This window comes from Lactuca sativa, chromosome 7, assembly GCF_002870075.4.
Source record: "Lactuca sativa cultivar Salinas chromosome 7, Lsat_Salinas_v11, whole genome shotgun sequence".
Classification (NCBI taxonomy): Eukaryota; Viridiplantae; Streptophyta; class Magnoliopsida; order Asterales; family Asteraceae; genus Lactuca; species Lactuca sativa.
This window is the reverse complement of record NC_056629.2, coordinates 195,684,762-195,707,003: the sequence shown is the minus strand read 5'-3', so window position 1 is coordinate 195,707,003 and position 22,242 is coordinate 195,684,762. Positions and strand designations below refer to the sequence as shown.

The following is a 22,242-nucleotide window of genomic DNA, read 5'->3' as shown; positions in this document are numbered from 1 at the left end:
AATTCAAATTTTGTAAATACAAAATCATATCCTAATAACATTATTGTGTTTATTTTGCTTAACAAATTAATTTATAATTACTTACAACCGACAATATCTTGGTTTTTTTACATTTGTTATTTTTTTATCTTTATAAAAATTTTAAATATATTGACCGTAGTTTCCTCGGGTTATAACCTAGTGTGTGTGTGTGTGTGTATATATATATATATATATATATATATATATATATATATATATATATATGTATGTATAGGACACCTAAAAGGTTGAGAACGCGAGAACAAAGTATATTCAGTTGTGATTCCATGTATTCATTTGTGGAGAAATGATAATTTTTTACGCCTTTAATTTCAATTGAAGAGAATAAGCAATACAAGTTCATCCAAATTAAAAGTTTATCATTTCTCCACAAATGAATAAATGGAATCACAAATTAATATACTTTGTTCTCACCTTCTCAACCTTTTTGGTTTTCTCATTTGATCATATATATATATATATATATATATATATATATATATATATATATATATATATGAGAAATTATGGTTTTTAATTCTCTACAAAAAAAATATAATGTTGGCATAAAATATATTCTTTTAAAAAAAATAAAAATATAGAGAAGTGAAAGATGACCATTTTCTACATAACTAGGGAGCAAACCTACAAATAGACAAAACTCATGTGTCAAAAGTCTGAAACCAAAAAACTGTACGGATAACATATGACAATATATTGTAGGGACGTGGGGGCGTAATCTGCAAATTTTCTATTAGGTAAAATTATTTTTGTAATTTTTTAAACACATGGACCGTTTCTGTAAAAAAAATGCATAATGACGTTTTCTGTAAATTATGGGAACAATTTTTGTAATTTAGTTGCTACACAGGGGTCAAACCTGCCAACATACGAAAATATTAAACATATAGATTATTTTTGTATTTAGGAAAAAAAAAAAAAAAAAAAAAAAAAAGAAAGAACTTTATAAGGACCGTTACTATACATTACAAAATTATATGGACTAAATATGCTAAAATCCAAAACCTTTATGGCAAAACTTTAAAACTAAAAACATTGAAGGGGCTGCAAACAAAAGTGAAGGGGCTGTACAAAAGTGATTAAAATGGCTAAGCAACATTAATTAAAGTGTTAAGTTTTGGTGGATGAATGACTTTTTACTTTTCCTTGTTTGCAGCCCCCATAGGAGTAATTGAAGAACTAGAAATGATTCAAAGGCAGTTCCTATGGTGGGGGTGCAGAAAAGGTAGCAGTTCATTGGGTTTCATGGGACAGGCTGAAGGCTCCAAAAGACGTTGGAGGGGCAGGGTTGGGCTCTTTAAGGAACTTAAACTTGGCGTTATTAGCAAAATGGTGGTGGAAGTACAAAACAAGTCCCCAATCTTTTTGGGCTCGAATTATCAGGGGTATTCATAATCATTCAAATCGACCTTGGTATTGTTTTTCAAAGCGTAATTCGAGTGGGGTCTGGTCAGGCATTGACAGAGTGAAGAATGGGCTTTGGAAACTAAACATGGAGGCGACGGATATCTTATATTCTAATGACGGGGGAAATACATGGAGGTCCGAGTTTGTGGTTGATGAAATTTTTAATGTGGCGAAACTTCGGTGTAGATTGGATAAAGCATCACACCCGATCAGCGATGGGGATTTTTGGTGGCTAAATTCCGCCCCGAAAAAAGTGGTGAGTTTTATATGGAGGGCCAAACAGGGACGGATTCCATCGGCAAAGGCATTACAAAGGAGAAACATCCCAGTCTCTTCCATAATCTGTGATTGGTGCAGGAACAATGAGGAAACGGTCAACCACATCCTCACATCTTGTTCATTGGCGAGAGATACTATAAATATGGTGTTTAATTGGTGTGGCCTTCCCACCAAACAGTTTACAGAAGTAAATGAAGTGCTAGCCTTCGCTCGGAATTGGGGGCATTGCCCTAAAAAGAAAGAGTTGTTGTCTTGTGTTGTATATGGAACATTATGGAGTCTTTGGAAGGATAGAAATGATCGAATATTCAGAGGTGTGATTTCGGAAAAGGCGAAGATTGTGGACATTATTAAAGCTACGGTTTTCACGTGGAGAAAATATAGGAAGAATAGAGGTACTGGAGATGATTGGTTTAAGTGGTGGTTTTCGCCCTTATGTTGTTCTTAATTTTGTATGCTTTTATGTATCGTGTACTTTTGGCCCTAACACCTTGCTAGGATCCATATTTTAATATATTTGCCGGTTCCAAAAAAATATTAATTAAAGTGTTAATTTGAGGATTATCATAATTAAATATAATAAATATTAATTATAAATAATATTATTTATAATTAATGTATTTTATATTTAATTATGGTAATATTACACATAATTAATATTTATCGAATGGTAACATTTTTTATAATAAATACTTCAATTAATGTTTTTTATATGTGTTCTTAGGACACATATTAAAAAATCATTTTAATATATATAATAATGTTAGTGTGAGGGAGAACAAGGAAAGCATATACTTATAATTTTTTTGTTATAACCAATTCAAAGGTTATGCAAGTAAATCGTCGATTGTATATTATAAACATAAAAAAGGGTGTACCATATGCATTGACTATTGTATATTTTGTTTGCATATAGAAACCATAAATCAGGTTATTCAGGCTACCGCAAATCCAAATAAACGCACAAAATTATTGTCCATAAATAAAACATCACAATACGTAAAAAAAAACATTAATTACCATTAAGTTTATTAAATAAAATAACAATTATACCCTTTTATTGTATTGAATTTCATGATAATGAAGGATATTTTGATAAAAATTATATTTATTTATTTTTAAAAATAAACTATTATTTTGAAACGAACCAAAAAAGAAACATGAACTACTAATATGAAACGAAAGGAATATAATTTCCAAGTTAACCCAATTTAATTTTTAAACCTGACCCTATTTAGCTAATTCGAGTTCGGATCGGGTTAATCGGGTAAGGGCTTTTGATCCCAATGAAAACCACCAAATTACCGATCAATATCTCCGACTATCAAGTTTTTTATCAAATCAACAAGTACAAATCTCGTGCTTTCAATACATCTATCTATCCATCTTTCACTGTTACAAGCCATGTATCTTTTTCCCCTATACACGTTACTACAGGCATACTGTTAAAACTTACAACGGGATTTCGATTCTAGGTTAATAATTACGAATCCCGTGTTCAATTCAAATCCAGTGTTAACAATACAGAGTTACAAACAACAGACAGACTTATCCATAACTTAGTCGAGGCTCCAAATATCTCATAGAAGTTTGGCGTCGAGGGATGCTTATCTCACACGCATTCACTCTTGCAGCAAATCGAAGAGAACAAAGTGACTCATTAACAGAGGATGGTGCCGGGGACACGTTTACCACCATTAACGTCTTTGAATCGCCACCTAAACAAGGCTGTTTTCACAATTGAAGAGAATTGTAAGTTCAAATTTTAGACCTAAGATTTGTTAAATTTTTTGATTTTATTGAAATGTACCTGAAGAAGATACGTAAGTTTTGAATTCCTGTAAGGTATATGTTCTTCCTTCTTAGCTAGTGCAAATATTACATCAGTCAACGATGACAAACTTTTGTTGATGGCCTAATTTTATTCAAAGTAAGAATTAGTAAATTAGAAACAAATAATTGCAATTTTTGTTACATTTGCATATATCCTGTGGGATCAACAAGGCAGATGCATACCTGAGTTTCTTTTAGACGATCCCCAGTGGATCCACTCTTGGAAAGACGTTCACTACCCGCAAGATCAATAAGGTTGAGAACCCCTTGTACATGTTGCTCCATGGTCTAAAAAAGTCAACCAAGAGCTCATCATCAGCAAGACAACAAGGGTATTTTGGTCCATATATACATACACCCAAAAATGACAATATTATCCTTACCTCATTAACTCCCGATATCCTTAAGGTGAATACAAAATGGCTTCTTGACGACTGCTCGTTCATTTGAGTCTTGCCCACAGACCTAAATCGAAAAGAAGCTATTTCAAAATCCATATTCTTTCACAAAATTTTAATTTTATTTTTTTATTTTTTTTAATATCTATATACCTGCTTTGTGCAGCGCGATTTAACAAAAACGCGACTTCTTTACTACTACGAACATCCACAATCGTCAAATCCGCAACATTCGTGTTCCCATTTGAATCATGTTTGATTGCATATTGTTGTTTATTACCACTATCCGTGGAACAAGATTTGTTTGATGATAACAAATCACGGATTGTTTCGTTGTATATCTCCAACATCGAGACCTACACAACAAATTGCAATGTTTGTTTCATTGACATTATTAGTCTCGCTCAGAATACAATGCAAGTCTGACACAGTGCAATGAGCAAAAAAGAAGGAAAATTAGAGATTTGAGATTCAATATCAAACCTGCATTTCGTATTTCCACCCTTGTTCTTTAAGCTTTTCTCGAGCATCAAATATTTGTTCTAATGAACGGGGGATTAATCCTTTATCATCGTAGCTTCCTGGTGTCCCCATCATTGTATGTGTTTTCCCGGATCCGGTTTGACCATAAGCAAAGATGCAAACCTACAAATCAAAAAATAATATAGTAACCTTTTTCTTAATCCTAAATTACAAACAATTTTGTAAAACTAGTAATATTTCTATAAGAGAGGGAAAAAATTAAAACAATTTTTGAAAGATTAATTTTTGTAAATATTATGTAAAAGAGTAATATATTTTAAATATAAAGAACTGAACATTATATAAAGATGTCCATTTCATCAATTAGGTCATTACATCAATTAATTGTTCAAAGAATGAAAATTGGTCAAACACTCGCAAAATGATTATTTGATTATTACAACTTCAAACAACATAAATATATCCAAGCACCACCTTTGGAAGCTCATTTTGTTACTCTTAATTATTTGATTCTAATTAACTTTTCGAACGCCCTTTTATTAAATTTTTTACCAACATACTTGGCTTTTTGTTGCAAAGCAACAAAATCTTGACGAATATACTCTTTACACTATAGCAAGAATGAGCAAAATTAGGACATATTGTGAACATGTAAATGCAAAAAGAACCAAATGACCATAATAAAATTCACTTATTCTTGCATAAGATAGTAACAAATTCTTAAAGGGTACCTAAATTTTAAGGACGATGGGGAAAATAAGCAATTATTACCTTATAACCATCAAGTGCACTTTGTACAAGTTGTGATATCTCTACAAACACCTCCTCTTGTGACGATTGAGGCGTAAACACCTTGTCAAACATGAACGGATGCGTTTGCCCTTTTTCAAAAAATAAAAGGAAAATTATATAAGAGACAAAGGCAAGATAAAAATAAAAAAAAAATACGCAAAGAGATTCATATTTCTTCAACCAATTAAAAAAAATATACCTTGTTGAACCACTTCAATGCCTCGACCAAGAGCTTCAGTTGTTGTTGGAAAAGAAATAGTCTTTGTTACACTGTCAATACCATCATCCGACAAGAAGGGTCGCACCCTGCAGAAAACTCGAATGTTTCCTTTTAATTCCTGTCACAAAAAAGGACAAGTTTGTCTGGATCAATTATGTTAAAAAGTATTTCAAAAAGCAAGTTGCAAAAAAGCCAATACTTAATGAAGAAAGCCTATTTTCCATGACTTTATCTGCTAAGTCGTTATTTTTGTATTAGTAAAATAGAAACTCATATATAACTAACCAGTATCGTATTATGCATTTTTTTCCGTAAGGCTTCTCCTTCAATAACTTTCGATTCTGCCTCCACTAGACGGATTTGTAACTCTGAATTAACTTTTTTTTGTTCTTCATATCCTATTCTTGTCTCCACTGATGATAAATCAGATATCTACAACCAAAAGAATCAAATATTAAACCTTGTTTTCTAATTAAAAGTCGTCTGGTTAAATATTTGATAAATTTTTTGAGAAAATAACATCCCACTTGATGCAAAATGGAAAGGAAACCATAGATTGGAAAAAGTTAGGACTAAATGGAAATCCTCTTTTGCGTTTTCCCTCCCTTTTAAGTTTGAAGCGGTTAATCAAGGAAAAAAGTAGTTGCAAAAAATGACCAAAATGACCCTCTTTTTGACTTTTTAGACAAATGATCAAAATAGTACATCTTTTTGTCTCAATGGGACAACTTTTAAATCATTTTTTGCTGAAAATAAGTTCATATATTGCAAACTTGTTCATATATTGTGAAATACATAAGTTTTCATTCAAATTTTCTTTTGAAGATTTTTTTTTGTGGTGGGTAATATTCAAAAAGCAATTTCTCAGCAAAAAGTGATTTCAAAGTGGTCTCATTGCGAACATTTGTGTAAAAAGTCCAAAATGGTTATTTTGTTTCCCCATTTTGGTCATTTTTTGTGATTTTGTCAAAATTGTAACACTTATATGTAGCTTACTCTATTAAATCACTAGGTGTGAGACCCATGTATTACATGGGTGTATTTAAAACAATTAAATATATATATATATATATATATATATATATATATATATATATATATATATATATATATATATATATATATATATAAACATTTTGAATTTATAAGAAATATAAAATTATAAGGAAAGTCTATTAATAGAATTGATATGCATTTATTATTAAATTTAAATACCATATGGAATTAATAAAATAGGAAAACTATAAAATTACATGTGGAATAAAAATTAATTTAAAATAACCACAAAATGACATGTGGCAAAATGAATGTGAGTGTGACAAGTGGCAAAAAAAAACCTTCATTTACTAGAGAGGATTATGTTGCATTAAGTAATTGAAACACTCATACATATAGTCAAAAAGAATACCTCCAAACTTTTCTGAGCAGTTGCGAGTTCCTCTTGCAATCTTCTTATTGTTTCACTTTGTAAAGTGCACGTAGCCTAAAAGAACACAAATGTCAACTATTTCAGAAATTATAACTTATAAAATCTATAAGAAGCACAAAGGGTATCTAAAAAACATAAATAACAACCATTTTACAAATTATAACTTATAAAACTTATAAAAGAAAAACACAATAAGTATCTAATAACCTCGAGCTCAACCGATCTTGATGTTAATGTACCCAATTCAGCCGCAGATTTTCCAGTGCACTCTTTATATTGCAACACTTCAGCTGTTAAATCTTGAACTAATGCCAGCTGGCGATCACGATCATCTCTCACTTGTTGCAAATCCCCTCTTAAACATCCAACTTCTGTCACTAATCCATCTTTTAGCTTCATTGTCTCTTCTAAACTCGCCTAAAGTGATAAAGTTTTATCAGCAAACAATCATTAGAAGATTTAAAGAAGAAATTAAGTCAAGAATTTGATTGACTTACTTTGGTATTAGTCAACTGTTCTTGTTGCGCATCATGGTAGCCTCTTAAATTGCTTAAATTTTCAGTCAAAGCAGCCTTTTCTCTTTCAACGTTCTTAAGTGTTTCACTGGTTTGATTAAGCTCTGTTTGCAGCTTACTGTTGTATTGTTGTAAACTTGTGTTGTATTCTTGTAGCCTTTTATACATGTCGTTGAGTGATATTATCTAGGAAAAAAAAAGGAATCGATTTTGGTAAGCAGACATTATCAAATCTTAGATAGAATTTTTTTTAAGTTATAACCTTTTGATTTGCACTTGAACTCTCTCTAAGAGCTTTTTCAAGATCTTCAGTCAGGGAGGCTTGTGATCGCTCAGCTGATAATCTAGCGTCTTTTTCCGTCATTAATGTTTGGATTGCAGCCTGAAATTAAGATCGACCAATCGACAATATATTCTCAAGAATTTGAAATGATTTTGGTGTAGATTTGGATCGTACCAATTTGTCGGTTTCTTCTTTCGTGAATTTTTCTTGTAAAGTGGCGTAATTTGTTTGTAGTTCCATGATTATAGAGTTTAGCTCTTCTTCCTTTGCGTTCATAAGCATTTCTGGAAACCAGTTGGATAAAAGATAGAATCAAATAAGGTAAATTTAAATATCGAAAACAGAAAGATTAAGGTTAAATATCTATATACCCATATCGTTGGATTTCTTTTCTGCTGATTCAAACATCTTTTTGAGTTTTTCATGCTCTAATGAAAGCTCCCCTTCAAATTCTTGAAACCATCTTACACACATCCTGAGCTTCTTTATATACTCCATCATTATCTCGCATTTTTCCTAAAAATCCACAAAATTAATATTGATCCCAATGAGAAAAAACACACACTTCATACAAGAAGAACAAGAACAAGAAAGAACCTTGAGATTGAATTTATCTTTAGTTCTGATCTTCATATTCAACAATGCTTCAACTTCTTCTCGTGTAAACTCAATCCCTCCACAATCCGACCCAGCAATGCTTCCGGGTCCGGACCGGGTACCCGGATCTTGTCCGCCATTGACGACCGAAAAAGCTTGTCGTGGTGTAACTGGTGTTCTACTACCATTAGCCGTTCCCACCATTTTTGTCAACCCTTTTCCGCCGCTCAGATCTTTAACACAGTCTCATCAAAACCCGAAAAAAAGGCTGTTTAGATCTTCTTCTTCTTCTATGTTTTTGAACACCCAGAAAAATATAATAAAACCCCAAAAAAGAAAGGGTAAAAAACAAATTGCCAGACAAAGAAAAAGGGTTTTGTAACTGAGAAACAAGGGAGGAGCTTGTGCTTGTGCTTGTGCTTGTGGTGGTGGGTCCGTGAATTGGAATCAAAGCTATCATCAGTTTGCAATCAGAGCCGTTGCTTTAATTTTCAGGAAGGGTATGATGCTGATGATGGGAGTATCAGAGAGAGAAATTGTTTTCTAGCTTTCTTTATTGTCAAATTTAAAAAAGTATTTAAAGAAATTCAAGAGAGAAGATAAATATTAAAAAAAAAATTGAATTTTTAACCACCCTTGGGTCTGGTGAATGTGGTGTTAGGTGTGGCTTGACTGCCCTAGGCTATTAAATTAAGGAGTGAGGTAAATTGAGTCGATGAAAAATAAGTGTGTAAAGCCTTGGACAAATAGTTTGAAGAGAAAATGACAAAAATAACCAATTACATTAATTGCATTATAAAAATAGCAAAAAAAAATCGAGATTACATATTTAGCCACCTATTTCGCAGATGAGAAGGTCCCATCTGCGAAATGGGCATCTCATCTGCGAATGTACAAATGTCTGAAGCACAGTTGTGCTTCAGGCACTTGTACATTTGCAGATGAGATGCCCATTTCGCAGATGGGACCTTCTCATCTGCGAAATGGGTGATTTTTAGGTATAAAAACGTTTTTTTTTTTTTTTTCATTTTCACCATTCTCTACACAAAAACTCTCTCTAACTTTGGGCTTCTCTCGGAATTTTGGCTAGTTTTTGAAGAAAATGGAGGATTATGTCAACAATCTCGCAAATATGGTTAGATTTTAACTCTTTTAATGTTTAAAGTTATTTTTTTTTTAAAGTTAATTTTGTTGTGTTTGATAGTTTTAGTATATTTTTAGTATACTTGAAGTTTAAATGCAAGTAGAGACAAGTAGAGACTGCGTAGATAATGTGACTGCGTAGATAATGTTTACAATTTGTTATTTTTGTAGTTTTTTTAGTTGTTGTATAACCTGAAATCTTGTAAATTTTTATCCTATAATTGTTTATATAAACTGCAAAATAGTTGTTTGTATATATATTTATCGTATAACATTTGTATAAGTTGAAAATTTGTCGTATATATATTGTTAGAAATTGTTTTTATTTGTTGTATAAGTTGAAAATTTTGTATAAAGTAGTCGTATAACTTGCAAAATTGTTAGTTTGGTTGTCGTTTTATTTTTAAATTTTTTTGTTTATATGGTTATATAATGTTAGTTTTAATTAGAAAGATAAAAATTGTTTATATATTTGTCGTTTAAGTTGAAAATTTGTTTAAGTTGAAAATATGTTTAAGTTGAAAATATTTATATAATTATGTATGATATTGCTTTCTATCGTAAATATATTTGTTGTATAACTTGGAAAATTGTTTATATATGTGTATGTTATTGTTTTTTATCGGGGAAATATATATATATTAGTAATTAAGAAAGTATTTGCAGTTCGTAATCATATATTTAAAAAAAAAAAAATTTAGTTATCTAATTTGTTTTTGTGTTTTTTTTTTGCAGCATGATTTTAGTTTAATGAATACGAAAGTCTTTGCGAACCTAAAAGGCTCTGGCGGTAACATATGGGAAGTCTTTGAAGTTTTAGATGATGCCCGACGTGCTATTTTCAGAAATACCGTCTTTGGCTATTTTATTGATGTCCCTCGTTTACAAGGGGACGCTTTATTGTTTCATAAAATGTTCCTTCATCAGATCCGGCCGGACCCTGTTTTATCTCCAGATGGAATAAAACGTTTATATTTTCGAGTAGGCAATACCAAAATGGTTTATGGGCCGGAAGAGTTTTGTTTGATTACCGGCTTCAATTTTGGGGAGTATCCAAAAAACATTGGGAGAAAAGGGTCGGAAAAATTAATAAGCAGTAAAAAAAGATGTTTACTGCGTGAACGGCTATTTCCGGACCATACTAATAGTTCGGTGAAAATCGGCGACCTGAAAAGTTTACTTTTAAATCAAACATTCCTAGCACTTGACGACCTTGATGCAGTTAGAGTATGTTTGATATACATTTTGTGTGAAGGTTTTTTGGGCAAAGAAGTTAACGATCGGGTGCCACAAGATTGGTTTTATTTGGCTGAGAATTTGGATCTCTGGAATAGGTATATTTTCTTTACGTTAAAAGTTCTATTTTATTAAAGTTATAATTTATATAATAATCAATTTTGTTTTTTTTTGTTTTGTTAGCTTCGCTTGGGGTAGCTATCTATGAGATTTTACTTATGTTGACCTTGAGGATACGTGGAATAAGATACATCATTATTTATCACTTCCTGAGCGTGGTCAAACTTTAAAGTATTCCGTCTCAGGATTTACGGCTCCAATTAGGGTATAAAAATTTTATTATATTTAAATTGTTTTATTGTTATATTTTTTATTTTAATTTTAACTTTTATTACTGTTATTGTACAAAATTGTAGATATGGATATATGAGATGATTCCGGCTGTTCGTGCATGTGGATTTGCATTGAGAAAAAATAAAGACTTGCCTCGGATGAAAAGATGGAGCGGAACAAAAAAAATTGAAATGGGTTGACGTGAACAAGATTTGGTCAAAGATGCAGGTTTAAAAATATTTCGTTTATTATTAATAAAGTTGATTATTATAGTTTTATATGCATTTTTAATATGTTTAATTTTTTAGGAGGGGCTACCACCAAGACAAAACATGTTACCGGGTGATGGTGAGATGACATCTTTTTATTATATGTCATTTCAAGAGTATGTATATGGTGAAGGGAAAGCAGTTCCATCCCCAGTACGGGACCATTTTAGGAGACAAGACGAATCTTCGTCTAGTATGTCGTCCAGTGGTCGCTCTCATGGTAGAGGTCGGGGCAGTGGGAAACACAAGCTAGACGAGTTGTTGAAACGGGTACATGCACTGGAGCAGCATGTGTTTATGAATCAACAAAAACCTACAGAGGTTTTTTATGAAGAAGTGAATAATGAACAATTTTGGAACGACATTATTTTTGAGGAACCGACAGTGTCACAAAGAAATTATGATGAACAGGTTAGTTACACGCTACATTATTTATTAAATTTTATTAACATATATGAATATCTGTGTTCATATTTTATATTTGAAAATATAGGTTGTGCAAGATGAAGTGATGAATAAAACCAATTCAACTCAAAATGTTTTTGGTGATACTCAAGACGACAAGGTTGTTATAGATGTTACCTTTACGATTTTAATAATTACTTTTTAATAAAGTGTCTTTCGTTATTAAGTAAAAAGTTATATTTTTAATGTAGGTGTTGGAGGAGAGTAATCAGTATGCGGGGAACAAATTTGATGATGATGTGTTTGATGTAAACAATTATAGTGAAGTTAAAGAGGTTATTATATAGTTACATTAATATTAATATTTTGTTTATTTAGATATTATTGGTTATTAAATTATGTGTATTTCGTTATTAAGTATAAAGTATTATCTTTAATGTAGGAGTGGGAGGAGAGGAATGACAATGCAGGGAACAAATTTGATGATGATGTGCCGGATGAAGACGAACTTATAATAATGGGAAATGTAGATTATTTTCATGATGATGATGATGACAAAGAAGTTACACCCGATAAACCTAGGAGTCGAAAACCATCACAATTTTTATGCACTCCTTACACCGAGTATTCGTTTTATTTATAAACTGATGATTTTATGTTTATGTGAATTATCTGAAAGATATACATTTAAACATTTGAATATTGTTTTTAGTTGCACACGACACCGAAACAAAAAAGAAGAACAAAAAAGAAGGTTGGTATGAAATCAACAAGCCCCGTTCCTCCTCCAGTTTTTGGTGTTGCTCATGACTTCTCCATGTTGCGCCTGCAACCTTACGTAGCAGGCGGTGAGGATGTCATCCAAAATTATGTATTGCATTCATACGATGTGCAACATCGTTTGTTTAATTTCGTGTTAGATAGAGATTTTTAGAGCTCATTGTTTGGGCATACACACGACGGATGGTTGGAGTCAGCGGTAAATAAATTGTTAATTAATTCTTTTAAAAGTTAATTGTTTTTTAGTCAATAACAAAAGTATCATGTGTGCAGCATATAACCATTTGGTACCGAGTTTTGATGGAGAGATGGTTTGAGAGCGACCGACATACAATAATGCCTCCAAATTTTTTTGTTTCTCATGCTTTGGAAGAAGGACAGGACTGGAGGGCGTTTATGGCTGGTATTGCTACATACCCCAACTTCATGGTTGCTTGGTGGGATGTTGATACGGTAAACTTAATAGTTTATATTGAAAATAATATCGTTTTTTTGTTATGTTTTTGTATTGTGATGTAAATAAACATAAATTTATTTTCTGATCCTTATACAGGTCTTATTGTCGATTCATTCATCCCCTAATCATTGACTATTTGGGGAACTACGATTAGCGTCAATGGAAGTGCATATTTATGACAGTCTTGGTAGAGGTGCTTATGAAAAATTCCAATCCGAAGGAATCTTTTCCAAATTTGAACGTCGGGTGGCAAATTATTTGGACAAGATTAAGTATTGGGCGCGGAGGAACATCCCAAGGATTCCATTAAATATGCAATTCATTTATGAAGAAAACGTTCCCCAACAAAGTAGTCATTTGGGAGATTGCGGTGTTTTTCTTTGTATGTTTATGGAGCAATTGGTTTCAGGTCAACCAATACGTGTTCTTATTGACCCAAAGAACGCAGCTTTAGAGTTCCGTCTCCGGATGGCAAAAATTATTTGGGGGTCTAGTCTTGCTCCTCTGTAGTTGGATTATATAAATGTATATACAAATTAATGTTGGATTTCATTATTAGTTTATCTTTAGAGTTTACTCAACGGATGACAAAAAATATAACGTTACGACAATTACAACAATTTAATGACCTACTAATTACTTATCAATAAATTCAACATAAGAACGACCACAACATTTGTTTTAACGTTACAAATACAACAATTTATTGACCTAACAACTTCAAAACCATAAAAACAATATTGAAAAGCTTACAACTTGTAAACAAGAACTGCCAAGAACAACACCCAACTACAAACCAACGCTATCTTTAACTTCTTATTTTCTGATTGAAAGAGCTTATTAGAGTTAGCTACTTTAGCTATTACCATAGAAGATTGGTCCTTCTCTTCATCAACCCAACTGATAAACCCGCATTTTGGTCCCTGTTAAATTTAATATCCACAGTAAGAAAATAAATTTGTGTCATGTAAACACGAGGGTTTAAATTTGAATGACGGTAAGAACATGATACCAAATACGGGCAAGCGTAGAACAATCTTCCTGGGTTTTTAGCTGTACCCGAAATCCTAACGATATGTTCTCCTCCACAATTGCAGTATGCCATTAGCCTTCTTATTCTTTTAAATCGGAGTTACTTTCTCAGTTAAATTTTTTCATAATGAGTGACACCCATTTATAGAATAAATCATATTACGGATAATTCTTTTTGACTATGAAATAAACTGGTTTGACTATGAATTCAAAAAGTTCAACTATGGAATGCAGACAAGTACATTCTGTAGTATTGTCATGTCGGTCAGTGAAATTTGACTATGAAATGAACTGGTTTGACTATGAATTCAAAATGTTCAACTATGAAATGCAGACAAGTACATTCTGTAGTATTGTCATGTCGGTCAGTGAAATTTGACTATGAAATGAACTGGTTTGACTATGAATTCAAAATGTTCAACTATGAAATGCAGACAAGTACATTCTGTAGTATTGTCATGTCGGTCAGTGAAATTTGACTATGAAATGAACTGGTTTGACTATGAATTCAAAATGTTCAACTACGAATTTAAAGGGTTAAACTATGAATTTTGATCAGTAGAGATACAATATCTTCTATTTATAATTCCATTTGTGTGATCATTGTAGAGCACAATTATCGGTATTGAAAATGAGTAGTCACAGCCAAAGAACCTTTTCTCAACTACCAATTTTCTTGCATAACCTTCAAAGAACAAATCCTAATACCTTCACAGCCATTAAGAAAACCGATAACAACCGCTTTCAATTCTGTTTTGTGGCTTTAGGTTGCGTGGTATAACATACTTCTTTTATTGAGTTATACAATATTTCATGGTAATGTATGTCGATTAATTCTTACATAACACTAATATGTGTTCGTTTTTATGTAGATTCGTACCTTCCTTAGGTGCATGATACCGCTAATATATGTGGGTTATTTACCCCTTCTTGGGAGCTTTCTGACAACAATGTACTTCGCAGTGGCTTTAGATGGAAATCATGAGCCACTACTCTTAGCACTTGGTTTGGGAACCTTACAGTGTGAAGAATCATGGAGATGGTTCATGATGAGGTTAAGAGATTGTTTAGGTGAGGACACAGAGGTTGGTTTCATAAGCAACATGTGTGATAACATAGACTTTGGTGTTGACAGTGCCTACCCGGATTCCTATCATGGATATTGTCCTAAAGATATAGCTCGAAAGATACGTGAGTCTATCGGACATAACAATACGGAAGTCGAATCGTTGTTTTGGAAGTCATGCAATGCATATAGCGTTGATGATTTTTACTTGTGTTTCGAAAGGTTGCAAAGTACATGTAGGCAACCACCTTTCTGCACCTTGCTTATGAGTCCAATTTACTACCGATTTCAAAATGGACAAGAGCATTTTTCCCAAAAATACGTTACAATGTTAAATCGATTGACGTCCCTGAAATTTTGCAAATTATATCCTCACGTGAGTTTCCTATAACAACGATAATTGAGTTAACCACCACGTCGATAAAATCAAAGTATGCTGAACGGGCCGAACTGGCTGGTAAGGGAGATTGTTATATTTTGTTTTTTTTTTATTGTCATGCGATTTTTATTAAAATATCAAATTTTACAGGGAGGTTGTCTGGTGGGTTGACCCCTTACGTTGAGAGTAAGGTTCAAAAAAGTCTCAGCAAGTCTTACAATTGTAATGCAAAACGTTTGTATGGGGATACATTTGAAGTCCATGACACTTTTGCCACCAGCAACGTACAACTTGAACGAAGGGTATGTAGTTGTGGTAAATGGCAAAAAAGCGGTATACCATGTGGCCACGCTATAGCATGTCTAAGAACCCATACATCTGAGTCCATTCAGAGAATGGTTGAATACAAGTTCACTAATTATGTGTATCGAGTTGCATATGGATCTGAGTTGGTGAATGGTATACCATCATATGAGCATTGGGAAATACCAAATGAAACGGTGGTCCTGTTACCTCCCTCAATGCAGTAGTTATTCATGTAGCACATTTATGTTTTATGTAGTATTATGTATTAGTTTTTTATGTACTCCGTTTTTATTTTTTTGCTGTGTTACGTATTAGTTATCCATGTACCCAGTTTATTTTTTATGTCGTATTATGTGTTAGTTATTTATGTACCCCGGTTTTATTTTATTGCTTTCTAAATATTGGCTATTGAGGGAACAACATACATTAAAAGAAATGGACGTTTATTAAATAGTAACGACTAGACACATACAACAACAAGCAACTTAAATAACGAAAAACAATTAACTTAACCAACATGCATATTAAAAATAAGGGACATTCTTTAAAACATTCCATGCATCTAAGTGGGTAAACTCGCTACCATCGTATTGAAAGCGGTATAGTTCCAAAGCCACCTGCCGTAGAATGTCTTCATCCGTATTTGCATGTTCGTTATCCAACTCGTTATAAATACGTTGAAATTGTTTCACCTTCATTTTCATATCCAGAAACTTCGCTTTGACATCTCTTCTTCTTCGATATTGAGTGCGGTTCATTAAATGGTGAAACAAATGACAGACACGAGACCAAAATGATCCGACACGAACTTGTGGGGGACCCGGTGGAAAATCCACCTCTACAGTTGTAATCCAAGCTTGAACCAAAGCGACCTCCTCTGCGTTCCTCCATATACGTGGTGAGTCCATAATTGCAAGGAGGGAAGTAATAGAATACAATTACAACGGATATTGAAATCTATTTATAACGACTCCTTACTTTCCTGGTGCAATGAGTTGTCAACTCAAACAGCAATGTATTGTGTTGTCATTCAACCGGGGATGAATTGTCAACTCGAACAGTGATCTGTTGTGTTATAAGTATAGTACACTGCATTCGTCAGTTAATTTTGACTATGAATTGTAGACATATTAGAAGTTTGGACTGCGATTTTGTGTAGAAACTACTATAAATTGACCCTAAGTTACATGCAAAACGTTATTAAATTAACCAATATAGTTGTTCAAATATTGTTTTTTAGATTCTACCCTCTTTGTTTCAATCCAAATGACTTCTATATCATGGAGAAATGAAGAGTTCTTGGTTCTTACACATGCTTATATTCATGTGTACGAGACAAGCAAGTTGAATGATCCAATGTTTTGGAGCCGTCTAACAAATATTTTCAATGCTGAAAACCGAATGGCTACAAGAAACGATCGTGACGAACTAGACATCTTAGCAAGATGGTATGAAATGAAAACCGAAGTTCTATTATTCAACGATCTTTATACCAAAATTGACGACACCCGTTTAAATGCTACTGAGGATGTCATCTTGGAAGCTGCTAAGGAGGAATACAAGTCATTAAGTAACGGGTTGGAATTCCAGTTTGAAGCCCCTTGGAATATTTTGAAATATATCCAGTTTGTTTAAAATCTATTTTAGTTTATTATTTGAGTACTAGGTTATTTTCATGTACTAGGTTATTTTCATGTATTTCTTATGTATTTCGTATGTATTTCGTTTGTTTAAAATCTATTTTAGTTTATTATGTGAGTACTAGGTTATTTTCATGTATTTCGTATGTAATTCGTATGTATTTCATATGTTTAAAATATATATTTTAGTTTAGTATGTGAGAAACTCGTATGATTAAGTTGAGTTAATATATTTTAGTTTATTATGTGAGAAACTCGTATGATTAACTTGGGTTAATAAATGGCCATTGCATTAGTTATCAAAATATATTAGAATACATTAGTAACAAGATTCCATGAACCATTAAAACATCACAACAATTACATGAAAAAAACGACATAATACGATCAAAGCATTAGCGTAAAACACAAGTCCATGGCTTATTCTTAACACAAATTAGAGCGGTCTACTTGAAATACTGTTTATCTCTAACAACCTTCCAAACTTCCTCATATTCGAAGTCTCTGCCTTCATGCTCAAAGATGTAAAACTCTGTAACAACTTCCAAGAACTCTTCTTCGTCACGACAACGAACATTGTTACGTTTCGCATAACTACATGCTCGATTGAACCATGTCACTTCCTCCTTTACATCCGTCCACTTAGTAACAACATCTGATTTTTCTCTTTTTTGCCCTTCTCCCATCTCATGGTTAAACAAAGATGTGATGCGACTCCATTCATCACCAATTAGGCAATGCGGGGGAGCAAGTAACGGTTCACCATCCTTAACACTTAGCCAGCACCGTGTTAGAACTAACACCTCGTTTGTCGTCCATGGCCTTTCAGAATTGGAACCAGGTACTTCATTCGAAGAACTTGCTGCATTCGACGACATTTCTAATAATGGGAATTCGTTTCGTTTAGGTGATTTGGGTGTTTGGTTTATAGATCTTAAACATCTATTTATATAAATAAATAGACTATGAAATAATACTTTGACTACGAAATGGTTATATTTGGACTACGAATTTCAGCTTTATGCAGTGTTTTGTCATGTCAAACTATCATTTATCTCTTGTCACTAAAGGGACCCACTGGGATGTGCAGGTTACTACAGTGACTTGTCATTACTGTCTAGTCATTTCAAAGTTGGACTTCTCATTACTGTCTAGTATGTATAAATACCACTTATTGCTCCAGTTTAATACAACATCGATTTTATTATGAGTTCCTCACACAAATTCGAAATTTGCTCATGCAACGAAGTAGATTGTTACTACTGTGATTCGGTAGACCCTTTTTTTACACCCTCTTCAGCCGGGTCATATATGTCACATGAAAATTTTGAAGAATTAAAGAAGGCTGAAGCACAACAAGAAGAGGACAAAGAGTCATCCCGACTTCTCACTCAACTTGCTAATGATATAGGTTCGTAATGCAAACAAGCTGAAGAATGGATTGACCTCAATAAAAACAAAATCAAAGAGCATAAAGATTGGATAAAAAAGAGTAAGAAGGCAATCAAAACGACTGAAAAACGGCTTGCTGAGAAGGATGAGCAGTTGATACACATTATGGTAAAAAAGGATCGTTTCGAAGACAAAATGAGAATTAGGGATGACTATATAACAATGGAGAAAGAGAAGTACCCGTTGCAGTTCCCTGAGTTTAAAAATTAGTTATAAAGTTATTGTAATATTATCATGAAACAGATTAGGTTGCCAAAGGATCGTTTGTTGTTTTTTTTAAATAACATGTTGTAACTGTTAAAATAAATCTGCAAACTATATTTTATAATATAAAGGCTTCATTCATTGTTATAATCAACAAACTTAACTAAAATATGAAAGCATACCAATGTCTTGTAAGAGTTAATAAAAATATTACAATACATAATAAGCTAACAACTCGTCATTACTCTTAATTTCAAGGTTGTTTTATATCAAAATCAGCGTTATGGGTTTGTGAGCAACCCGCTGAACCACCAATATTATATGCCATTTCTGCAGTAGAAATTATGTGACCTGCTCTGCTACCAGACGCCCTTCCAGTACAATTATTTCTCGTGTGTCCTAGTTGACCACATGTAGAACACTCTTTTATAATTGGACCCTCGCCTTGGGATGGAATGCGGTCTGTGTTTCTTGGCCTGCCTGGCTGACGTTTATCCATTATAGGTGGCTTAACAATCATCAAATCATCGGGGATCTCCCATTCGGATGGCTTCGGCAGAGGGTTTATTGATTCCTCATATGTTTTCCTCAGTGTTTCGGTAAAGTAAGCATTTAATGCAAACCTCGAGCAGTCTTGGTAATTGTTCACTGTTAAACATCTTATGACATGACCACAAGGTATCCCATCAAGTTTCCAATGCCTACATGTACATGTCATATGTTGAAAATCAACAATCACATTTTGTGCCCCCTTTTTGACCTCGCATTTCGTATTTAAGATCATGCGAACATCCCATTTGGTAAAATTTTTCTTGTTTTCTTTTACAACTTCATCCGCCCAAGGGGTAAGTGTTGTTGTTGCTTCCGCTAAAAAAACAGCCAAAATGAAGAAGTTAAAATCAATAACATCGAAACTAATAAAACATTAATATTACAAATTTACGTAATACCTGCAAAGTTACGTCTTTGAAACCACCATTGTTGCATTGTAGCACGAAAAAAATCAATCAACATAAGTATTGGCACCTTACGTGCGTGTCTAGATAATGCATTTATAGACTCCGCACTGTTGGACGACATAAGATTGTATCGGTTCCCTTTAAAATGTGCCCTTGACCAGGTTTCTGGATTTATACTTTTTAAGTACTCCCATACTGGTTCTTTTGTCTTTTTCATAACATCCATGGCAGCATCAAAAGCATCAACTGTGTACGCCCTACACGCCTCCCAAAAAATTCCTTTAACCGTCTTACTCTTGCCGAATCTAGATACTATGTTGAAATACAAATGGACACCACATATTCCATGATGAGCGTGAGGAAAAATGTTGGCAACGGATGTTGCTATAGATGGAGACCTATCAGATATAATTGTAAGCTCCTGCATATTTCCTATGCAATCACGTAGTTTTTGAAAAAACCATGTCCAAGAATCAGTACACTCATTTTTGCGTATACCATATGCAACCGGTAATATTTGATTTTGTCCGTCCTTAGTAACTGCAAGTAGCATGGTACCTTTGAACTCGCCCTTTAGGTGAGCTCCATCTACTACTAGGGTCGGCTTACAAAAATTGACAAAAGCTTGTACCTACAATACATTGTATATTTATTCAAATACACCAAAATAAATATTAAAAAAAATTAGAACATGATAATACTAACCGAGCAACCGAGTGCGACGTACAAAAACTCAAACCGATCATCAGCATCTGTTTTAATATGTGTGACAGTACCCGGATTATGTTTGGCCAAGTTGTGACAATACGCCGGAAGTTTGGTAAAAGAATCCTCTTTCGTACCCCTTAACGACAACAATGCATATTGCTTCGCACGCCATGCCTGATGGTATGAGATATTGATATTCAATTGAGCATTCATATCATTAACAATTTCTTTTCCCCGATAAACTCTACTATAGTCTTCAGCCAAAACATCAGCAACATATTCACCCAAAACATATTTGTTTGCTTGTCGATGATTAGGTTGCAACAATGTTGAAGAACATGTGTGTACATCAACAAATTTATTCACTTAGAAAAGTCCATCAGTATTTTTAATTGTTTTTGCTCTTAGTAACCAAGAACAATTTTTCGAAACACACACAGCTTCATACCTTGATTTGGTGGATCTACTTGTCCTCGTGTGGAAACCTTCTAGAAGACATTTTTTACCAATACACCTCTTTAAAAGTTCTTTGTTTTTAAATATACTCTCACATTGAATCTTTTGAAGATTAATGTCTACCATCTGTGTTGGGATATCTTCATTATTATCAACTGGCCATGCTGGTACAGGGGGCATACCGTGAAAAAGGTTATCGGGATACTTAGCTTTAACTTCATCACCCAACCCATCTCTATCGGAATTACTTTGTAGCTCGGTTATATCTAAACATACATCACCAACATCAACATAATGCCCGTAAACATGATTTTTTTCATTTTTTTGAATTGAAGTTTTTTTCTTTTTAGTTTTATCTACCACACGCCTATTCATAAGTTTAACTTCTTGTTCGGCAACATCATCACAACGACCACCAACATGATTAAGATATGTACCAACATCATCATCACCAACATACTTGTAATTCTCGGGATCCACATATTGAATAGGTGAATAACTAACATTAACATTTTCAGCAACACTGTGAAACTGAGGTACACTAGGAGTATTGAAAGTACCTATCGGATCGTTGCTCCCTTTAAAACTGCATAAATTACCAACAACTTCGTTTCCAATTTCACCGCCCCCATTAACCTCCTCAACTTCATCAACCACCACAAACACTTTCACAGCCCTTCCTCCACTACATTTGATTACGTTTATCAACATTCTAACATCCACGTCTTCAACTATAGCTATATAATAATTTAATTCAGGATGGTGGAAACCAAGACTAATTCTATATTTGTCTAACAAACCAATTTTGCTTCTTACCATAGATACAAAATCACTATAACTAATATACTCAGAAAATATCAAAGCAAGTTCAGAAATACCTCCCTGTGGACATATGTATTCCAGATTAGTTCCATTAACTTGCCATCTCCCACCGGTTACAAGACAAACCAAATATTCAATCATTTTTTGAGCAAATTGTAGAGATAGAGAGTATTTCACAAACCAAATAACAACCAAAATGATATTTTTTCTACAAAAGTTTTTATATAGCAAAGCCCATTTCGTAGTCAAACCAATTCATTTCGTAGTCAACCTTAAAAAAAATAAAAAAAAAATAAAAAAAAATAAAAAAAATTGCA

At 33.2% G+C, this 22,242-nt stretch overlaps 5 protein-coding genes and 1 long non-coding RNA gene across 6 annotated transcripts; 4 read left to right on the top strand and 2 right to left on the bottom strand.

Annotated features, from left to right (window-relative positions):
• Positions 1 to 1,534: 1,534 nt before the first annotated feature.
• Positions 1,535 to 2,176, top strand: LOC111896188 (uncharacterized). Its single transcript, XM_023892204.1, has one exon. The coding sequence runs from the start codon at positions 1,535 to 1,537 to the stop codon at positions 2,174 to 2,176; it is 642 nt and encodes a 213-aa protein (XP_023747972.1).
• An 853-nt stretch (positions 2,177 to 3,029) lies between these two features.
• LOC111896141 (kinesin-like protein KIN-14N) lies at positions 3,030 to 8,792 on the bottom strand. Its single transcript, XM_023892164.2, has 16 exons — positions 8,279 to 8,792; positions 8,053 to 8,197; positions 7,856 to 7,965; positions 7,661 to 7,780; positions 7,381 to 7,584; positions 7,091 to 7,300; positions 6,863 to 6,937; positions 5,740 to 5,886; positions 5,434 to 5,572; positions 5,214 to 5,323; positions 4,443 to 4,604; positions 4,113 to 4,315; positions 3,945 to 4,026; positions 3,745 to 3,849; positions 3,539 to 3,643; positions 3,030 to 3,456 (listed from the first exon to the last, which is right to left on the bottom strand). Exons 1-16 carry the CDS (start codon positions 8,480 to 8,482, stop codon positions 3,277 to 3,279), a joined length of 2,301 nt encoding a protein of 766 aa, XP_023747932.1. The 5' UTR covers positions 8,483 to 8,792; the 3' UTR covers positions 3,030 to 3,276.
• LOC128127082 (uncharacterized) lies at positions 3,344 to 11,274 on the top strand. The gene is made up of 5 exons (XM_052765423.1): positions 3,344 to 3,480; positions 9,369 to 9,413; positions 10,157 to 10,755; positions 10,841 to 10,982; positions 11,074 to 11,274. Exons 2-4 carry the CDS (start codon positions 9,381 to 9,383, stop codon positions 10,863 to 10,865), a joined length of 657 nt encoding a protein of 218 aa, XP_052621383.1. The 5' UTR covers positions 3,344 to 3,480; positions 9,369 to 9,380; the 3' UTR covers positions 10,866 to 10,982; positions 11,074 to 11,274.
• Positions 11,079 to 11,771, top strand: LOC128127402 (uncharacterized). The gene is made up of 3 exons (XM_052765885.1): positions 11,079 to 11,218; positions 11,299 to 11,670; positions 11,763 to 11,771. The coding sequence occupies exons 1-3, from the start codon at positions 11,213 to 11,215 to the stop codon at positions 11,769 to 11,771; spliced, it is 387 nt and encodes a 128-aa protein (XP_052621845.1). The 5' UTR covers positions 11,079 to 11,212.
• Positions 11,772 to 11,789: 18 nt separating this feature from the next.
• LOC128127007 (uncharacterized) lies at positions 11,790 to 13,806 on the top strand. The gene is made up of 4 exons (XR_008224995.1): positions 11,790 to 11,999; positions 12,107 to 12,643; positions 12,718 to 12,897; positions 12,998 to 13,806. It is a non-coding gene; the product is annotated as an uncharacterized LOC128127007 (long non-coding RNA).
• A 5,384-nt stretch (positions 13,807 to 19,190) lies between these two features.
• LOC128127006 (uncharacterized) lies at positions 19,191 to 20,588 on the bottom strand. Its single transcript, XM_052765188.1, has 2 exons — positions 19,931 to 20,588; positions 19,191 to 19,847 (listed from the first exon to the last, which is right to left on the bottom strand). The coding sequence occupies exons 1-2, from the start codon at positions 20,490 to 20,492 to the stop codon at positions 19,234 to 19,236; spliced, it is 1,176 nt and encodes a 391-aa protein (XP_052621148.1). The 5' UTR covers positions 20,493 to 20,588; the 3' UTR covers positions 19,191 to 19,233.
• Between the last annotated feature and the right edge of the window lie 1,654 nt (positions 20,589 to 22,242).

Excerpts from the sequence above, each read along its gene's own strand:
- LOC111896141 (XM_023892164.2), bottom strand. The coding sequence starts at position 8,482 with ATGGTGGGAACGGCTAATGGTAGTAGAACACCAGTTACACCACGACAA. Across the intron at positions 8,198-8,278 it reads AAGATAAATTCAATCTCAAG|GAAAAATGCGAGATAATGAT; the intron begins GTTCTTTCTTGT and ends GTGGATTTTTAG. Across the intron at positions 5,887-6,862 it reads CTGCTCAGAAAAGTTTGGAG|ATATCTGATTTATCATCAGT; the intron begins GTATTCTTTTTG and ends TTTTGGTTGTAG.
- LOC128127082 (XM_052765423.1), top strand. The coding sequence starts at position 9,381 with ATGGAGGATTATGTCAACAATCTCGCAAATATG. Across the intron at positions 9,414-10,156 it reads TCAACAATCTCGCAAATATG|CATGATTTTAGTTTAATGAA; the intron begins GTTAGATTTTAA and ends TTTTTTTTGCAG. Across the intron at positions 10,756-10,840 it reads AATTTGGATCTCTGGAATAG|CTTCGCTTGGGGTAGCTATC; the intron begins GTATATTTTCTT and ends TTGTTTTGTTAG.
- LOC111896188 (XM_023892204.1), top strand. The coding sequence starts at position 1,535 with ATGGAGGCGACGGATATCTTATATTCTAATGACGGGGGAAATACATGG.
- LOC128127006 (XM_052765188.1), bottom strand. The coding sequence starts at position 20,492 with ATGCTACTTGCAGTTACTAAGGACGGACAAAATCAAATATTACCGGTT. Across the intron at positions 19,848-19,930 it reads TCAAAGACGTAACTTTGCAG|CGGAAGCAACAACAACACTT; the intron begins GTATTACGTAAA and ends CTGTTTTTTTAG.